Source organism: Eurytemora carolleeae, unplaced genomic scaffold, assembly GCF_000591075.1.
Source record: "Eurytemora carolleeae unplaced genomic scaffold, Eaff_2.0 scaffold17, whole genome shotgun sequence".
In the NCBI taxonomy this organism is placed as follows: domain Eukaryota; kingdom Metazoa; phylum Arthropoda; class Copepoda; order Calanoida; family Temoridae; genus Eurytemora; species Eurytemora carolleeae.
Window position 1 is genome coordinate 341,270 of NW_019396047.1, and position 20,959 is coordinate 362,228.

Below are 20,959 nucleotides of genomic sequence, written 5' to 3' on the forward strand. Positions count from 1 at the left end.
ATGTCGTCTTCACTCCCAAAAATCCTCGAAACAGGAATAAATGTTTTTATAAGTAACTCTCAGATCATAACAATTAAAACATATTATGAAAAATCAACTATATATAAATGTGGCGAAAGATAATCGATGACTATAGGTTGTAATATCTGAATGATTTGTTTAAAATTAAATTGATTTTTTACGGTCTAAGTCGTATGTTGCAATTTTCTCAATTTGTCTGGGCGCCATGTTATTCGGTATGAGACGTCTTTAACAATTTTCTCCTTATAGATGCAACAGATAGAAGTAAGATTAGTAGCGATCAAAAGCGCTTTTTTATCGCATTAAGCCTATACCCCCTTTCATTTTTCGCGAACACTCCCTTTAAGATAAAATTTAAATTCCTCAGGTTCTTATTCCTGGTCTTTATATGAGAACTGTTCTACCTATTAGTGACAGCTTGGCTCATGTAGCTGTTACAGCTAGTGTCTTCTTCACAGTTGCAATCAGTCTTGAGAGACATACAGCTGTCTGTTCTCCACTAACCTACCAGGTATAGAGCTGTCTGTTCTCTACTAACCTACCAGGTATACGCTTTACACCTGTCTGTTCTCCACTAACCTACCAGGTATACAGCTGTCTGTTCTCCACTAATCTACCAGGTATAGAGCTGTCTGTTCTCCACTAACCTACCAGGTATAGAGCTGTCTGTTCTCCACTAACCTACCAGGTATAGAGCTGTCTGTTCTCCACTAACCTACCAGGTATACAGCTGTCTGTTCTCCACTAATCTACCAGGTATACAGCTATCTTTTCTCTACTAACCTACCAGATATACAGCTGTCTGTTCTCCACTAACCTACCAGGTATACAGCTGCCTGTTCTCTACTAACCTTCTAGGTATACAGCAGTCTCTAACCTACCAGGTATACAGCTGTCTCTAACTTACCAGGTATACAGCAGTCTCTAACCTACCAGGTATATAGCTGTCTCTATCCTTTCAGGTATACGCAATTTTTAAGCAATCTTCAAAAGTTGCCTTAAATTTTGTGCGTTTTTTTCCTTATTTTCTGTAATATATGCCAATGTCATTTTTTACAAATATCATCAGAACCATTTTATGTGTGAAAATATGTTTTCTGATTTGAGAAGAATTAGGTCTTTCATCGAACTTGTTTCAATAAAATGTGGATTACCCTATATTGTAAATCATAAACCCTCTAATTCCATTTATTTTATGTGTTTTCCTGCTTAATTTACCCACTCAACTAAGCTTGACACTTTAGGATAAAAGTTGACACAAAGTCAATTAGATCTAGCGTAGAAACTTCGCAAGATGAAATTGCAAGATGCAGATTTAAAAACTTAGATATATCTGTCAAGACATTCATTAGTTATACTTAGATTTGGTATGTGCCAGTGCAGTATTCTTAGAAATTCCGCACATCGTTTTTGTAATAGTTTAATTTCCCATATTTTAAGCTTACAGCTGACGGTGTAAATTATGAAATTTTTAGATTCACAGATTATTTTGTTTAATGAAATTAATTTTATGCATTATATTTTATTTTGTATGCACAGGCTCGGATAGTAGAGAAGGGTCACGTGTGCCTGCTGGTGTCCTACAGCCTGCCGGTCATACTATTTTCCATCCTGCTCAACCTGCCCAGGATATTCGCGCACTTTCCCTTCGGACAGATCCTTCAGGTAGTTTAAACTTAAATCCGGTTTCCGCCATGTTATTTGAAGAAATTATGTAAATAATTTGCGCCAAATACGACATTAAATACAAAAAATTCCTTAAAAATCTAGATCTAAGAAGTGATTCGAGCACTATAGTTTCAGTAGAAGTAAATATTTCCATTAACTGATTGAATGATTCATAACTGGATGATGAGATAGACAGAAAGACAGATGTTATCGCCGTACAATTTCTATTGGTTCAGAATAGACAACAAACACATGACTAAACCCTGATTGGATCAGGCGCTAATGGATTCGGCATACAAGAGTGAGAGAGATATCATCGTTTTATATCTTAAAAAGAGAACGAACTTCTTCAATTTTATTAATTATTTCTATAGAGAAAAAAGGAGTTGAAAATTTTCAATTTTTGCGAAGAAAATCAATTAAGAAGGAACATGTCACAGTAAACTGTACAAAATCCTATCCCTCCCACCTTACATCTATAGAACAACTTGTAAAAGATAAAATATGTAATGAATACAATTTTTTAAACACTTCCCTTCCTCCGCGTGCTGTTTTGAGCTTATCATCTTTCTAAGAGTTAAAATTTAAAATATTGCTAATTGACGTACAGGGTGTCCCACGAAACATGACAGTTGGTAAATAGTTTTTATATCGTTTTCCATACACTGTATTAGATATTTTAAAGGCTTTATGCAGTTTATTGCGTTCAGAAAATCTCTTGCTTAAACATATTTAATTTGAAAAGAATTTTACTATAAAATGACTCCTATACATGGAACAACTAGACAGGAAGCAGAGTTGACGCGTACGGGCGTCTGATAAGCCGGTACGCGTCGTTTGAAAATGCTCAATGCCGGAACCTTTTTGTACAAGATGCACAGTGGGCGTACAGCGGGGCGCTATCTCAATCTTTTTTGCAAATTGTAAACTAAGTTTGTGCAGCGCCCTTAGCTAATATCATAAAGCTAAAAACCCAGAATAAGAATAAAAAGAAAATTTTCGATTTTGTAAAACTATAATAAAAAACCTTTATTAACTAAACTCAAGTATATGTACTCGGTTACTCGAGTGTCCCAACAAATATTGAATTAGGAATCTTCATTTGATTTACAATGACCTATCTGAGGTTATTTTTCCCTTTAAAAGCTAAGAATTCAAAATAATTTATCTTTTATGTATCTTCAAAAATAGAAAGTTTCCTTTATCTTTTTTTTTATACAAATTGAAAACTGAAATAAGAGGAAATGTGAGAAAATTGCATACCAAATTACCAAATTTTGGAAAGCCCAAGACTAAATTTCTTTATTTAATCTTTTGTCTGTTTATCATTTACGTATAATTCCCATGTTTGTTTGGATATCCAGTATCTTTACACCAAAAAATCTAAAGAAAAATTTAAAAACAAAACAAAAAAGTGTCTTTAAGTAAAGAATACAAGCATATTATTAAATACCATTTATTTATTTCTAAAATGAACAAGCTTTGTAAGCTTCTTCCTGACTTTATTTTTTGTTTCTACATTGTGATTTTTGATAAATTTATGAACTCACTCTTATGGCAAGATATTTTTTTTACAAGTTTTACTAGAAGATTATAACGGTGTTCTGGGTCATTCCCAGGGACAAGATACATTTGATCAAAAAAATTTGGACATCTGAATGTAAATTGATTGACAACTTTTTGAGTCTTTTTCTGAAAAAAAACCAATTTTTTCATGCAATTTTCAAAATTTAAGGGAGGTTTTAAGCTCTGCTTCTGCATATTTACAAATGTCCACAATTTCTTTTTGAGGATGATTTAGGCAGTATTTTTCTTAGAAATTTATCCAATTATTTTTATTGTGTTTGTCGCTGGCATGCTTTAGAGCAAATTTAAAACAAATATTACAGGTGAATGCCAACACTTTTAACAACAAAACCACTGATATATTCTACAACATCACAATCATATTTTTCAAAATCAATGTTTATATCATCTAGGATTATCTCATTAACTTAAAGAAAATATTAATGATTGATTTTGATAGGAGGGAGGTCCAAAAATCGTTCTCTAGGAATATACCAAGAAACTCCAATTACTAAATATAGTGTCAAATATGTCTTAACGTGAGCCCTAATGAATAGTAAAAATTATTTTTTTCGTGAATTATTTTAATAAAACCACTGTAATTCATAAATTTTAAGACAAAACACAACGCGATAGTTGGTCGAAGTCACTGTAAATAAACCCACTGTGAACAGTTGATTTTGCAGAAATAGTGTGCGCAACATCTATGATAACCCTAATTCCTACAGGAAGATTGATTGATTATCTTAATTTATACACGTATATACAGCTGTATGATTAGTAAATCTGAGCCAGGCTACTTAGACAGGGCGGACCGCGCCGACAATTCATCCTATAGTTGATCCATGCTCCTATATAATATTTTTATAATTGTCTTTGGTATAAAACAACTTAACAAATTATGGAAGAAGAGATTCTAAACTATTTACCAACTGTCATAATTCGTGGGACACCCTGTATCGTACGATAAAAATCTCCCTCTTCCCCCCCCCAAAAAAAAAACCTGGATTCCTTGCATTTTTGGATTAATAAACAACTAACTGCATGGCGTAAAAGGGGATGTAAGCGTAATTTCTGACCCTCCATGTAAAAATGGCAATGTCCGATTCACAATGGTACCCTTGAAAGCTATGCCTGATATAAAAATGAATTGGATATCAATGTTTATAATATTAAAAACTAATTATTTTCAATTGTGGTTTCTCTACAAAGTGACTTTTCTACGTTTTCATTGCAGAAAAACAAACATAAAGGAATTGCCAGATGTAAATGCTTTAAACTTAGAAAAACGACAATTTCTTCCACAATATTGTTCAGAGAAAGGTTTCAAGAGTGTTGTTGTGAATCGGGCATTAACATCTTTGCATGCAGAGGGTAACTTGAAATTACGCTTACAGTCCCTGTAAAGGTGGTGTACGTTTAAGACATTTTTTGGTCTTAAAAATATAACTTTTTTTATCCTTTAAACAGAATTTCTGTTTTGATTTGTGTATTATTATGCATTGAAGGTATTCTATATTCTGTACTTTGTATGCTATATTTTATGCGCTAAATCTGAATTTTCATTCTGCTTTCTATCTTAACCGAGTTTTATTCTTTAATATAATTTGAAAGTAGCATTTTTTAATTGTCAACAAGCGATTAAGAAAATTTTTTAGACATTTACCCGAATGTGTGTATATAAAATCGTGTCGAATAAACGTAAAATCAGTCCCAAAATATTCTGCTAACTCACAGAACCTTTGAATGGCCGGTTAAAAATTGAACATGGAAAAAAATTAATTTTCCCTCAGAAAAATAAAATAAAAGAAAGATGAACTTCAATTCAAATTTTTCTCCAAATATTTTTCTTTTCATGTAAAGAATGTTTTAAGTTTTATATACCACTTTATTAGTCATAATTAGGAACTATTTATGATAATACTTGATAAATACTTTTCATCTTTGAGAAACATATCATGCCACTATGTCAAAAAAAATTGTTAACATTTTTCATTACACATACAGACGACATGACATGAAGGTGGGGGTTAGGAGATATGTTTATGGTCAACAAGTGTGGTTAAGTGGAGAGTGGAATGTCAGCTCTCATGATTAGGGCTCATACGTGTTTTCCATTCTCATTACAGAAACAGACACAATACAAAACAACTAAATTCTAAATTTTAATTTTTGGTTCATCTTATTATTAAAGTTTTTACGACCCTTTTGAAGTCATCGTACTTTTACATGCGTTTTTATCTGTTAAGCATGATTTATCAAAACCAATTTCAAAACTTTGTTTTCAAACAAAGACTAAACTATTCCTGGAAGGATTAAAAGTTGCACTTTTTTGGCCAAAACATAAAATTGGTTTCACAGAAACTTTAAATTGGAAATTGATTAAAACTGGAGCTTTTTCTTAAAAGGAGGTAAAAGAATTGCAACTCTTCCCCAAAAAATTTGAATTTTGAAAAAGGGAAAACGTTTTGAATTCTTTTAACCGTATTGGATTCTTATAAAAGAACATAATAATTGCAGTGGAAGAATTCTGGAAGATGAATGTAGTTTCCTTTTGTCTGGATTCTTGAGTTAACATCTGGAGAAGTTTTATTCTCTGGAAACCTGAAATTCTTGAGTTGTTTGTAGTTTTCCAACCTTAAACATTTAGAATGAATTCTGCTGCCGGGGGTAGAAAATACATTTAGGAGAAGAATAATGAAAATACATCAGTGGGAAGTTAATCTTTCTTATCTTTAACTTAAATCCTTAATATCTTCATGCATCATAATATCTCCCTAAAATATAAAAATGAAAAACTTATAAAAAATTAGACATCTAGCAAGCTATATATATGTCAGACCACACAGCACAGTTTACATTTAGAAATATGTTCATCATTTCCATTATCCTTAACAATAGAGTCCCACTATTTTATACTTATATTTCCGTTCTTGTTTTCCCCTTCAATTTGGGACTATATTAAAAATGATCATTTATCAGAGTTTGATAAACTATAAGGTATCTGATTACTCAATGATTAGACACACGTATCGTTGTTAATCGGACCTGCCACTCACTCACTCAGTTGCTGACTATAAATACAACTTCTAAACCCCCCCCCCCCTCCCACTCCCCCGTAGGTTGTCTTTACCAAAACCTCCCTCGGAGAAAAACCAAACCAAAGCAAGACTCTGTTAAAACTTATCTATACTCTTCGACAAAGAAACAACGAACAATGAAACGTTTTACTAAATAAAATCCATAAATAACTTTGCAATCCATAGTTAATTCCACTCAAACAACCAGGTTTATATTTTCAGAAGTATTTACAAATGTTTTAAACTATTCCATTAAACCCTCAAACCCTAATCACTTTTGTCACTCCGTCACAAAAAAATGATATATTTTAAATATTCAACTAAATTAATACATCGTCATTTTATTTTTTACTATACCTGTATTATATTAGAGGTTTGAAATATATTTACTGATTATTGGAGACTAATGTGTCCGAGTTGAGGAGCCTAACCAATTAACCAAACTGCCTACCTAACATCCTAGTAACAGCCCCCCCCCTCAAGTTCTTACAAAAGTGTCTGGAAAACCCAACCCAGAGAAGGTTTTTAGAAGCAAGCTGTACACTGCAGTGTACAGAAGCTGTACACTGCAATGTTCACAATTTATGATTGGAAATAACTTGGTTTCTAGTGTAAACCACCATGGGATTTCAGAAAAGAAACTCCAAGTCTAAGCAGGATTAAATTCTCAACTTCTGGCAAAGTCAATAATTCAAGCTGAGGATGTTACCATGGAAGAAGCCTAGTGTAGTTAAACCAGACTGGGGTTGCTGAATGGAATAAGCCTAGAGTAGTTAAACCAGACTGGGGTTCCTGAATGGAATGTGGGGCCTACTTACTCTGTGTGTTAGAGCGTGTTAGGCTCATGCAAAGCTCCTTGACTGGGTTTCTACATCTAGAGCACAGGGAATAGAGTAAAGACAAGGAAGTTGTGGATCATGTCTCTTGAGGAGAAGTTGAAGAAATTTTCCCAACTCCCCATGGTGTTGTAACAGACAATCTGAGTCCTGAGAAGCAATCACTTTCAGGAACGGAGCTTCAGATGAGCTCCTAGTCATGGGTTCAAGAAATAACTGGACAGGAAACCCGATCGCGAGGGGCTAGATGGATTTCAAGCCCGGGATACAAAAAGATATACCAGGATCAGAAAATGATGAAACGCTAACATTTTAAAACTTATTTACAATCAAATAAGAAAACTTATGTTTAATAATATTTATATATATCTTCTTTACTAAAACATTGTTTTTATCGTAGTCAAATTAAAATTCAGTTTTTTAGCTGTTTTTGTCAGGCTCAGATTTAAATCGATGTTTTTAAAAGGAGTTGAGTTTTTTCTAATCTCTATATCTTTGTAATCCAATGTCGTAGACCTTAGATATTTCAAACCATTAATACTTATAGATAAAATAATCTAAGTTTAAAATATCAAAGGTTTGCACCATCAGGTTGCAAAGATATTAGGGTAAGAAGATTTGAGTTTGTGGCAAAAACTCAATTCCTTTGACCAAGAATATTCAATTATAACTTTTAAGTTTTAAACTTTTGAAAATCTAAAATCCAGAAAATTAGCAAAAGAACTAGATACATGAATATATTTAAAGGGATTGTCGTTGTAATTTCAAGATATCCTTGATTTAAAGAGAACCAATTCACAACGGTACCCTTAAACTTTTATCCACAAAGGATGAGACTTCAGAAACGACCGTGATGAATTTATACTGTCAGTCTTATACTGATGATTCTCGCTGTAACTGTAAACTTGTTTCTTTCTTTTTCCAGTCACTAAAAGGCCACAAGAAGACTATATTTAAGGCAGTCAAGGCAGCCGACTTAATTTCAAATTGGAATTGATATATTTGAAAAGTTTCATGTCGTCTTTAACGTCTCATTCTTTGTGGGTAAACCCTGTAGGCTGTATCATGTTTCCTCCAAAGAAAATATGCTATTTTTCTATTAAAAGTCTTAATGTTGCTTGAGCTTTTATTATATAGTTTTTATGTAACAATATTACTGGGAAAGTGATTGCATATATGTTGGAAATAGGTTAAATGCAATAACCAGATAATAACGTTATTTAACTAAGATATATAAAAAATCCTGGCTTTAGTAGAAGAAGACGTTTGATGCCAATACCAGAACCAATTCAAATCTCTTTGGAAATTTTGTTTTCACTTTCAGGGGATTTAATTGGGAGAAACCCCAGGCAAAGTACCAGAGATTTGTTTATCACTTGCTAAAGGAAATATCACCTTAATCTTTAGATTGGGCATTTCAAGAAATATAACTCTACAAAAGTTTTAGATAATTTTATTTAAAGCAGTGTTTTTAAAATAAACCTTCATGTTTATCTGTATTTGATGCATTAAGTCCTTCTTCGTAAAAGTTTGCTCTTGAAGTTATAATATTGATGGAATAGGAATAGTTTGACAAGTTAATGTTCATCTCTATACTTTCCATCTCAACCTTTTACTGTGTACAGTACAGTTTACAGTACAGTGTACAGTACAGTGTACAGTACAGTGTACAGTACAGTGTACAGTACAGTGTACAGTAAAGTGTACAGTAAAGTGTACAGTAAAGTGTACAGTGTACAGTACAGTGTACAGTACAGTGTACAGTACAGTGTACAGTACAGTGTACAGTACAGTGTACAGTACAGTGTACAGTACAGTGTACACTACAGTTAACAGTACAGTGTACAGTACAGTGTACAGTACAGTGTACACTACAGTTAACAGTACAGTGTACAGTACAGTGTACAGTACAGTGTACAGTGTTCTGTACAGTGTACTGTACCAAACAAAAATATAATTAGATTTGAACAGCTAAACTTTCGACAAATATTGCTCACTCCACTCTTTAATAAAAATTACAAAATATCTACAATTATTTTTGTATTTAAAATCATTTAAACAATTTTGTATAAAATTTGAAAGATTCGAAAAATGACCAGGTTTTTTAAAAAGTTTGTTGGAAAGTTCTTTCTGACTGTATACAATATGCAATGTATAATAATGATTTAGCATAAAATATCAATCTTTTTTGATGACTCTCAGCAGCTATGGTCAGATTACAATTATGTATATTAGGAAACTGTGAAATTAAAAAATTTTAAAAAATTTTATATCAACACTTTTCTTTAAATCTAACAATTCACATAAAATTTTTATTCAAAGCCTCTACCTCAGTTTTCTTTAAAATTTGATGCATGCTGAATTCAGATTAGAAAACCACTTTTTCATGTTAAAATAAGTTTAAACTTTATGGTAAATGATGGTTCGAAAAATCTTTTTAACTTTTTGATTAGTTTTCTTCCTTAAACACTTTTAATTAAAAAAATTCTTTTCGCTGCAAAAAAAAACAGTGCAAAAAATAGCCTGGCAAAAAGGAGTTAGAAAAATTAAGAATCTGCAGACGTACGGGTGATGAAAAGAGAGAAAGATTAACATATAGATTTATTCCATGTGACTCGTACCATTTAATTTATAAAAATGAAAGAAAAAAAACATTTTAACTGAACCCTATAGCACCCTTCATAGATTCTTTGTAAATACTGCTGTATGCGGATCCTTCGTAAATACAACTATACTACTGTAGGCGGATCCTACGTAAATACAACTATACTACTGAAGGCTGATCTTTTTTATATACAACTATATCACTGTTGGCGGATCCTATATTAATACAACTATACTACTGTAGACGGATCCTATGTATATACTACTAGAATATATTACTGTTATAGTTGGATCCTATGTATATACAACTATACATCTACAGGCGGATCCTATGTATATACAACTATGCTACTGTAGGCGGATCCTATGTATATATGACCATACTATTGTAGGCAGATCCTATGTATATACGACCATAATATTGTAGGCAGATCCTATGTATATACGACCATACTATTGTAGGCGGATCCTATGTATATACGACCATACTATTGTAGGCGGATCCAATGTATATACGACCATACTATTGTAGGCGGATTCTATGTATATACGACCATACTATTGTAGGCGGATCCTATGTATATACAGACCGGAATCTATTCTCAAATCTTCCATCCGGTTTGTACCACGTGTATCCTTCCGTTCATATCTCTAGCTGTTCTCAACTACAGGTCAGAAAAATAAATATTTTAAACAAAATTTTAACTAATTAAAAAAAAAACTAAAAAAAATAAAATGCATGAAAAACCACAAAATTAAGGATTATAGATAAAAAATTTTAATGCATTTTTCAAGTCTGCATTTTTAATAATGAAAAAAATACCTTTCAATTTTAACAACTTGAAAACTATTCTGGGACTTAGACTTTATTGTAAATACAAATCTGAACGTATCTTAAAGGGATATTCAACGTAGTTTTAGATATCCCTCCAAATTAAAAAAAAATACAACTTAGATTCACAATGTAGGTGTGCCTTTTAAACCTGTTTATGTAATCTTACTAAAACAAACAAAATGAAAGAAAACTCAAGATTTTAGCGAGGAGAGAGAGGCGATTCATATGAGAACACTAACAGTGTCAATAAAAATAGTACGGTCATATTCTTAATAAATCGATATAATCTTAATTAATTGAAAACTACAAAGTCGTCTTTGACCTTAGAAATAGTTTGTGGCATATTTCATAGGCAACCTCATTTTAGCAATAATTATCATAATTATCGGAGATTTTGTTCAGAATTAGAAATGGTTTTAAAAGTTTAAATAGAAATTTTAACAACTTCTGAATATTTCTAGTATTTTTAAAAGAAAAAATGGAAATGGTAGGACTAGGGCTATTTTGTGACTACTATTTATTTCTTGAATGAGGTTGCCTTTCATGAATGCTGATAACTATTTCAAAGGTCACTGGGAATTTTAAAGTCTTAAATCGATTAAAATTATTAGGATTGTATTTTTGAAAAAAAATAACTAAACAAAAGATTTTTTCATATTTTAATTTCAGGATATTTCTTGCTTCTCGTCGCCAGGGTTCAGCCAACAATCCTTCTGATCTAGCAATGGCAAGAACTATGATGGCTCTAGTCCTCATATTCTTAATTCTAAACCTGCCTCGGCTTTCTTTAGGACTTTATGAGGTAAATACAAATTCTCTGCTCAATAATGAAAATTATTTTAGTCACAGAAACGCTTGTGATCATTAATATCTCTACGGTATCTTCCTCATTGTTACTTAAATAAAGGTTTAAAGGGTACAGATCAGAATCAGACTACTCCAGTCTTTATATATATATTGTTACTTAAATAAAGGTTTAAAGGGTACAGATCAGAATCAGACTACTCCAGTCTTTATATATATATTGTTATGTAAATAAAGGTTTAAAGGGTACAGATCAGAATCAGATTACTCCAGTCTTTATATATATATATTGTTTCTTAAATAAAGGTTTAAAGGGTACAGATCAGAATCAGACTACTCCAGTCTTCATATATATAGGGTCACTTGAAATATTACGTTTACAAGTTTCACTTTGCAAGTAAAATGTATAATTTTTGGAAGAAATAAACTCGAAAATTCAAAATTCAAATTTTATACTGCCTATATATTTGCAACCTGAGATGGAATTTAAAGAATTTGAGCCGCGGTTTAAATCCGCCAAAATCCACCAAAACCCGGTTTAAATTTAGTGCCGGCTTAAATCTTGAAACATTTGATACAATTTTCAGTGGAACCAACCATATTTAAACCGCGGCTTAAATTTAAACCGCCGCTCAAATTCTTTAAATTCGGCCACTGAGGTTGTAAACTTATAATATTTTTAGCATAGTTAATTAGATCCGAGGTAGTTAAGATCTATCAGAATGATCATAATTGCTTTGTGTTTGGTACTAAAATCTGTTTATGAAATTGGATCGAAAATTTTTTAAATTATCGAAAGTTTAGCCATAATAAAGTTTGATGTAAAACTTTGTAATTAATTCTTTAACTTGTCTGCGCTGTAGAGAAACTTTAACCAGGGGTGTATATCCTGTGTACACCCCTGCACATAAATGGAAAAGAAAAAAAACGGAACTACAAGTACAATTAAAAGCCTGCATTTATCTTTTAACGTATTAACCTGTAGAATGGAGAGTTTTTACCTACCTGGATCAAGATTTTGCTACTGACAGCTTTAAATATATAGTCCTTATTAACAAGCCTGGTTAGCTGTTATTAAGAATCCGAATCAATTAGTGATTACTCCGTAAAAGTGACTTGAGGATGTATGCCCCTGGCCAGAAAGAATGAAAATAATTGTAAAAAATTTGAATTTAAAAAAACAACGAAATATTCCTCATTATTACTTTGACAGAGTGTTGATCTTACATGCAACCCTTTAAATATGTTTTCTAGGTTGCTTTGATACCAAATATAAATAGATGCAACACACTTGAAACTACGTCTTATATTCCCTTTAAATATGTTTTGTTCTAGGTTGCTTTGATACCAAATATAAACAGATACAACACACTCGAAATTACGCCTTATATTCCCTTTAAATATGTTTTCTTCTAGGTTGCTTTGATACCAAATATAAACAGATGCAACACACTAAGCTGTCCGTACAATCCAGACTATAGACAGTGGATTGCAGATATATTTGTCAGGTTAGATCAGGACGGATTTACTTTGAAATATTAATAAATGTTTTGAGAATTTTCTAAATTACGAAAACATTATGCATTGATAATTTACTTTATGAATTCAGGAATAAAAATATATAATTCAAATTAGGACCAAAAATATATATAATTCAAATAATGCCCAAAAATATGATAATTCAAATAAGGACCAAAAATATATAATTCAAATTAGGACCAAAAATATATAATTCAAATTAGGACCAAAAATATATAATTCAAATTAGGACCAAAAATATATATAATTCCAATTAGGACCAAAAATATATAATTCAAATTAGGACCAAAAAGTAATTTTTACCAAACAAGCTTCCCAAGTAAACATTACAAGTGTAAATTACACTGTATACTTCTCAATTATACTGCATACTTCTCAATTATACTGCATACTTCTCAATTATACTGAATGCTTCTCAATTATACTTCATACTTCTTCTCAATTATACTGCATACTTCTCAATTATACTGCATACTTCTCAATTATACTGCATACTTCTCAATTTTACTGCATACTTCCTTCTCAATTATACTGCATACTTCTCAATTATACTGTATACTTCTCAATTATACTGTATACTTCTCAATTATATTGTATACTTCTCAATTATACTGTATACTTCTCAATTATCCTGTATACTTCTCAATTATACTACATACTTCTCAATTATACTGCATACTTCTCAATTATACTGTATACTTCTCAATTATACTGTATACTTCTCAATTAAACTATATACTTCTCAATTGTACTGAATATTTTCTCCATTGTTTGTACGGCATACTTCTCAGTTATACCCTATCAGAACCGGAGACGGCTGAGGACGTCTTAAATTGGCTTCCAAGAGGACAAACTTCTATTTTATACTAGTAGACAAGGTCTTCAATAGACAAGAAAGACGACCTTTCCAGATTCCTGATTGTATAATAGACTTTTTATATCTAGATTCCTGGTTGTAATAAACTTTTTATTTCTAGATTCCTGTTTGTAATAAACTTTTTATTTCTAGATTCCTGTTTGTTATAAACTCTTTATTTCTAGATTCCTGGTTGTAATAAGCTCTTTATTTCTAGATTCCTGGTTGTAATAAACTCTTTCTTCCTAGATTCCTGGTTGTAATAAGCTCTTTCTTTTTAGATTCCTGGTTGTAATAAGCTCTTTCTTCCTAGATTCCTGGTTGTAATAAGCTCACTTCTAGATTCCTGGTTGTAATAAGCTCACTTCTAGATTCCTGGTTGTAATAAGCTCTTTCTTTCTAGATTCCTGGTTGTAATGAACTCTTTATTTCTAGATTCCTGGTAGTAATAATCTCTTTCATTCTAGATTCCTGGTTGTAATAAACTCTTTCTTTTTAGATTCCTGGTTGTAATAAACTCTTCATTTCTAGATTTACTGGTTGTAATAAGCTTTTTATTTCTAGATTCCTGGTTGTAATAAGCTTTTCATCTCTAGATTCCTGGTTGTAATAAGCTCTTTATTTCTAGATTCCTGGTTGTAATAAACTTTTTATTTCTAGATTCCAGGTTGTAATAAGCTCTTTATTTCTAGATTCCTGGCTGTAATAAACTTTTATTTCTAGATTCCTGGTTGTAATAAACTCGTTTATTTCTAGATTCCTGGCTGTAATAAACTTTTATTTCTAGATTCCTGGTTGTAATAAACTCTTTATTTCTAGATTCCAGGTTATAGTAAACTTTGTATTTCTAGATTCCTGGTTGTAATAAACTTTTTATTTCTAGATTCCAGGTTGTAATAAGCTCTTTATTTCTAGATTCCTGGCTGTAATAAACTCTTTATTTCTAGACTCCAGGTTGTAGTAAACTTTGTATTTCTAGATTCCTGGTTGTAATAATCTCTTTATTTCTAGATTCCAGGTTGTAGTAAACTTTGTATTTCTAGATTCCTGGTTGTAATAAACTCTTTATTTCTCGATTCCTGGTTGTAATAAGCTCTTTATTTCTAGATTCCTGGCTGTAATAAACTTTTATTTCTAGATTCCTGGTTGTAATAAACTCTTTATTTCTAGATTCCTGGTTGTAATGAACTCGTCAATCAACTTTGTTATTTACTGCATGGTTGGATCCAGGTTCAGGTAATCCGTCCTCATACAAGCATTGTGATCAAGGTTGTAAAATTAGGTTGGCTACTCAGGAAGCGTTCCAATGTACGGAAAATGCCGTCTCCTAAGATAGATAGATAAAGACCTCATATCACGTCACTGATCATAGAGGCGAAAGTGTCGTCATATGAAGTTTTTATCTATATATCTTAGGAGACGACATTTTCCGTACATTGGGGTGCATCGAGAGTACACAACCTTATTATACAACCTTGATTGCGTGAAATATGTTAGATTTGAATGAATACTATAGCTAAAAGTATATAGTCAATAGGACTCAGTCCCATAAGTTGATAGGATCCGCTTGAACAGTGCATACCCTTCAACACTGCTATGGTCGGCAGCTCCCAGCTCATCATGGTCCACAACTGGCTCATCAAAATTCAAAATTCCAAACTCTTTAGCCGATTAAAATTCGTTTGTGTCTCTTTAATATTAAATATTAAATTTAAACGAAATTAGCAGTGTATCATGTGTAATGATTGTATAGTTTTAACGTTTGTTAAGGGTTAGAGTGGCCGAGACTTAGTCCCCTTTAATGGTGAAAACAAAATGTTTAAAACATTGTGACCCCCACAAATATGGGCATATCTCACCAAGGAATTTGACACAAACTCAAAATTTCTAATCATTATATCTTTGCAACCTGATGCTTCAAACCTTTGATATTTTAAAATTAGATTATTTGATCTAACAGAATTCATAGGTCATATCAAAGGTCTACGACATTGGGTTGTATAAAGCTATAAGGTTTTAAAAACAAAAGTTTGTGGCAAGAACTCAATTTATTTTTTAACTAGATCAGTGCCCAGAGGATGTAGAATAGTCTTTGAAAAATAATTGTTGAGAGAAAAATCTCAAAAGTCTTATCGATTTTTAGGACATGGTCGACTTTGAAGTGTGCTTTGGTTTTTAAGAAGTAATTGACAAAATTCTCATAGATTTTTGCTTGAGAGCTTACAACCTTATTATTATTTTACTTTTAAAAATACGGAATTGAGTTTTTACCCTTGAATTTCTATAATGCGTTAAGCGTCGGGTTTATTACGTTCAGAAGACTCCATTAAATTATAAGAATTGAACCTTAAAGTGTATTCTACAGTGGTAGGCAATTATATCAATACAATGAAGACGACTTTTTTATTTTAAGTTTTAATTTTTAGAATTACAAGTTTACAATTAATCAAAGAGAAGTTTTTATTAATTGACAGCTTCAATTGTTTTTTATGTTTATGTGTATTCATGCTGTTAAACAGATTATATGAATCAAAATGGAAATCGAAAGTCGTCTTCATTGTATTAATACAATCGCCTACCACTGTATTAAAATTATATCTTCTAACAAACCTTGTAGGGACTAAAGTTTTGAATTGTGAAACTTCGCCGATTGTTATGGATAGGGTTTCCACGAAATGGCTAAATCTTTTGCGCAAAATTTGCGCAATTTTCACGCAAATTTGATTTTTGCGAACTTTTGCGCTATTTTTGCGCATGAAACGCAATGAGTTTTGCGCGGTTTTGCGCTATTTATTTTGCGCAATTTGCGCAAAACCGGAAATATTTTTTGCGAAAGTTACGCATGAAACGAAATTTTAGTTTTGCGCAATTTTTTTGCGCAATTTGCGCAAAACCGCAAGTTTTTGCGCAAAACCGCAAGTTTTACGCAAAATGTAACTTTTTAGGCACATTGTCAAAAATTGATATTCTAAGCTTAGAATTAAACAACTGAAGATTTATTCCATATACAAAAAAAAATATTAACATACGAGTATGATAACGATTATACTACACTCAATTGGTTACTTCCAGTTACAAAAAGTTTAAATTAAGGGACCAAAATTAATAAAATAGAAATTAGAGAGTGTGAAACTTTGCAATATTTTAATCCTATTAAATAATTTCTAGTGACCCGGCCTTAAAAGCTTTGCTTAATCATGAGTATGAATTGTATTCTTAAATTTTTTTAATCAAATTTCTGAAATCTTTTTGATTTCATATAAAATAATGCAAGAAAGTAACCAATGCCTGAAGAATCTACTTTTAGGAAATATGCATGTCCAAAAGATTTGAACTCTTCTTAATTGTCATTGGTCAATTATGTAAAAGTGACCAATAGGAAGACATTCCAAAACAAGATTTTTCCAGAATTGAATTCTAAGAAACACACACCGTCACCAACCGTTTGATTTTTACGAAATTGCGGAATTGCTGATTTGCGCAAAACTCTTGTTGCGGAATTGCGCAAAACTTGAGTTTCGCAAAAGCGGAATAGGGCAATTTTGCGCGAAATGACTTTTGCGAATGATTGCGCAAATTGTTGTTTTTTCGCGCAAAATTGATGCGCAAAGAATTGCGTTTCGTTCCGCAAAAATTGCGCAAAAGTTTTGCGAATGGAAACCCTAGTTATGGATCCTCCTAAAACCCAAAGAACATTGAAATCGAACTAAACAATGACCAATTCTATAGGTCATCTGTTGGACTAGGGAGGGAACCCCCGGCCGCCAAGAGCCTCCCAGATTTTAAGAAAACAAATTCAAAAATGAATTAATTCGATTTGATTTGTTAAAATAAGAAAGGTATCGCTTAAATCAAAGATTTTAACAAATCTGTCGAATTCACTTTTGATTTTTTTCTTATTATCTTCCTTTTAAGTATGAAATTTACACTGAATAGCAGAGTCTAGGTACTGCATAGCAAATCTTGGAGGCAAATGGCAGCCGGGGGTGGGATAGGTTACCTCCGTTTACAAACTTTATTTACAGTCCACTCCTTACCTGTAATATTCTCTAAAGTTATGAGGCAAAATGTAGAAAAATCTGTTATTTGCTTTATAATAATAACCAATTGAACTATAAACGTTTCTATTCAAATAAGAATATTTGCAGAAAATAAAAAAAATCTTCTTTTTCTCAAATAATCTTTGTAAAAATGGAATACAATGTGGCTAGATCACCCTTGAGCTTTTTTAAATTTTAACAATTGAACTTCGGAAGATGGGATTCAACTGCTAATAATTCCAATTAAAGATTTTGAATTAATTAATTCAGAATTAATTAAAAAACACTGCGCCAAGAGGAGGGTGTCTAATTTAGTTTTCACCTCACATAATGCGTATTTTACTTTGATTTTGAATTCTGTATCCTGAGGGTAAAACTTTTAAGTGTATTGACTCTGTGATTATGATGCCTATTCCCACTAAAGGATAAACCTAAGACGCAGGATACCTCATTTGCGCAGCCAGGAATGTTCATAAATCTAAAAGTTTGTCCATGAGTTCCCTTCCAGCACTATACGTTTTCATTTTTCGCGAACACTCCCTGTAAAGAAATTCAGTCTTTGCCACAAACTCTGATTTTCTAAATCCTATAACTTTGCAATCCCATTCTAAGTCTGAGGGAACAAATAATCTGTGTTTGAAATATCAAAAGTTTAAAGGTGGCAAAGATAAAGGGATCATAAAAATTGAGTTTGTTCGAAAGACTCAATTCTTTTCTAGCTGAGAATTGAAACCGTTGCTAAACCGGTTTTTGTACAGGGAATGCTTGTGGGCGCTTCTACCTGAAATCCGGTTTGGTCGTAGTGTTACCGTGACTGCAGTAGACCCTCAAGCTGTCACATGTTTAGTTCCAGAAAATAACAACAGCGAGGACGGCACTTCACAGTGTACCACAGCTGTTTAAATCTCAGCTGTTATATCAAGAATGCTGCAGCGATCAAATCTCTAAAAGACAAATGTTAGTCTCTAAAATGTGATATTCAATTTGAAAGTTTGAGTCCACGTTGAATTTAACCAAAATTAAAACATCTTATAAAACTGTAACAAAGAAGTTTTAAAACTGAAATAATAATTATAATTATAAGATAAAAAAATCTTAATTCTAATATTCTAAAGGAAAAAATAAAAGAGAAAAACAATGAAAAATATATTTCTTTTATCAATTGTTTGTAATGGAATAAGAGACTTTGGTTTATGTTGGTGATATTTCTTTTTATAAAAACTGGGCCCTGCAGTAAAACTATTTACAGTTATAGAAATATAAAAAAAATAGTTACCAACCTAAACCAAAGACTTACCTGAGGTTTCTATAGTGAAACAAAATTTGCACACAAAAAATAAAATCCTAATTCTCCGAGTTAATACTTTAAAACCCTAGAAAAAATTCTAATCCCCACTTAGGTTGATTTAGGTACATTTACGATTATCAAGCTTGAACTGCAAGAATTATCGAAAGTAATTTCAACAGATTATTGTTTAAAAATGTATGTTCATTAATTGTTCACATAAATGTTTAATATAATTTGTAAAAAATTGAGGTAAACATTTTTTTTAATGCGTTAATGTGTAAATGTTTTGCATAATTTAAAAAGAAATATATTTAATTGGATATTTTTTTTTGTGATATAACTTTTTACAGTTGTTCTCAAAAATTTGATTGAGCACAGAGTTGATCCGGATTCAAAGCTAATCCTGATTCAGATTTTATCCGGATCCAGAGCTAATCCATATAAAAAACGGAAATTTAACGGAACCGGTTCCGCTTTTTTCTTTTAATTATTTTAGAATACTTTTTCACATTCCGAAACCATAAAATAATTTGTAAATATTCAAGTTGTTTTTGGTGGATTTCTAATTTTATATATATTCTCCTGAATTTGTGCTCAACTAAGCAGATACCAAACTTTAAAATTATTACAACATATTTGAATAATCCGTTTATCAAATATTAATTTCACCTTAACTATTTGAATTGCAGGGATCAATATTATTATTATTCATTATTGTAGGAAATGTGAATAGTACATTCCTTTATAAAAAGCTGTTTTTTTTTACAGAAGCTCAAGAAAGTTACGTACGTACGCAGAGTGCAAGTCGCGTTGAATTATAAAACAGATAGCCTTTTCTTGCCGCTGCGCTCGGCCCCATAGCCTGTAGAAAAACTGTAGTTTTTTTACATTTTCTTTAAAATAAGTTCTTTTTCCAGTGTTTCCTTTCTTGTTTTTGGTTTACATTCTTGGAGCACAAAAAATATCATCACTAAACGTATCCCAAGTTCCCAACGAAACATATCAAAACAAAACATATTAAATCAAAGCATATCAAACAGGACATATCTAACTACAAAACTTATCAACTACAAACCATATCAAACTACGAAACATGTCAAACTTCAAAACATATCAGCAACAAATAACATTGTTAACACAAATTCGAAAATATAAGGAAGACGATTTTTCCGACTCAAATGCCGTAGCCTTTTCTCTAGATGTATGTATACTCAAGATCCATTTCCGCCATGAAGCCCACATGTAACCCCCCCTTCTTCCCCCCCCCCCCCCTTCTACAGATCCCAGCCCCGGCAGTCAGCTATAAACACTCAAGACATTCACAACTCCGTCTCAACCCTGGCTCCTTCATGATGATGATGCAGATACTCAGCGCAACGCACCTGTTGATCTGCCCCACCAACATGAAGCTCTACATCACCCCCCATGACTCCTTCAGGCTGATGATGCAGATACTGAACTAACAGCAGGCGTGCTTTCACCTCTGATCTCCCTATTAACTTCTTGAGAAGCTTACTTAGGAAACTAAAACGGATCTGACCGAAGTTTCCGCTATCTCGAGTTGCATTGCCTTCGATCCATTGAAAAGCCCTGTTGTCCCAGTTCCCGGATCTGCTCCACCAACATGAAGCTCTACAACACTTCCATGAAGCGCCATCTAATATCCAGCATTAATTCCTTTGTTAATTTCTAAATCAACCAATTTTAACTCCGCCTTAAACAAAAATATCAAAAAACACCCGTTTTTTAAATAAATGTTAGAAATATCCATTTTAGATCTCTTTATTTTATTATAGTGACTTTTCAAGTCAACAAACATATT

The 20,959-nt window shown here is 32.1% G+C and overlaps 1 protein-coding gene across 2 annotated transcripts in view; it reads left to right on the forward strand.

Moving 5' to 3' along the window:
- Positions 1-19,385, forward strand: part of LOC111703385 (FMRFamide receptor) — a 35,274-nt gene extending 15,889 nt beyond the window's left edge. The window contains exons 5-11 of one of the 2 annotated variants that reach the window (XM_023475314.1): positions 389-532; positions 1,561-1,686; positions 10,343-10,446; positions 11,280-11,412; positions 12,831-12,922; positions 14,980-15,045; positions 18,608-19,385. In XM_023475314.1, the coding sequence (XP_023331082.1) occupies positions 389-532; positions 1,561-1,686; positions 10,343-10,446; positions 11,280-11,412; positions 12,831-12,922; positions 14,980-15,045; positions 18,608-18,752 (810 nt within the window). In that variant the 3' untranslated portion in view covers positions 18,753-19,385. The remainder of the gene's footprint in view (positions 1-388; positions 533-1,560; positions 1,687-10,342; positions 10,447-11,279; positions 11,413-12,830; positions 12,923-14,979; positions 15,046-18,607) is intronic. The other variant, XM_023475322.1, reaches the window with a different exon arrangement.
- The last annotated feature ends 1,574 nt before the right edge of the window (positions 19,386-20,959 follow it).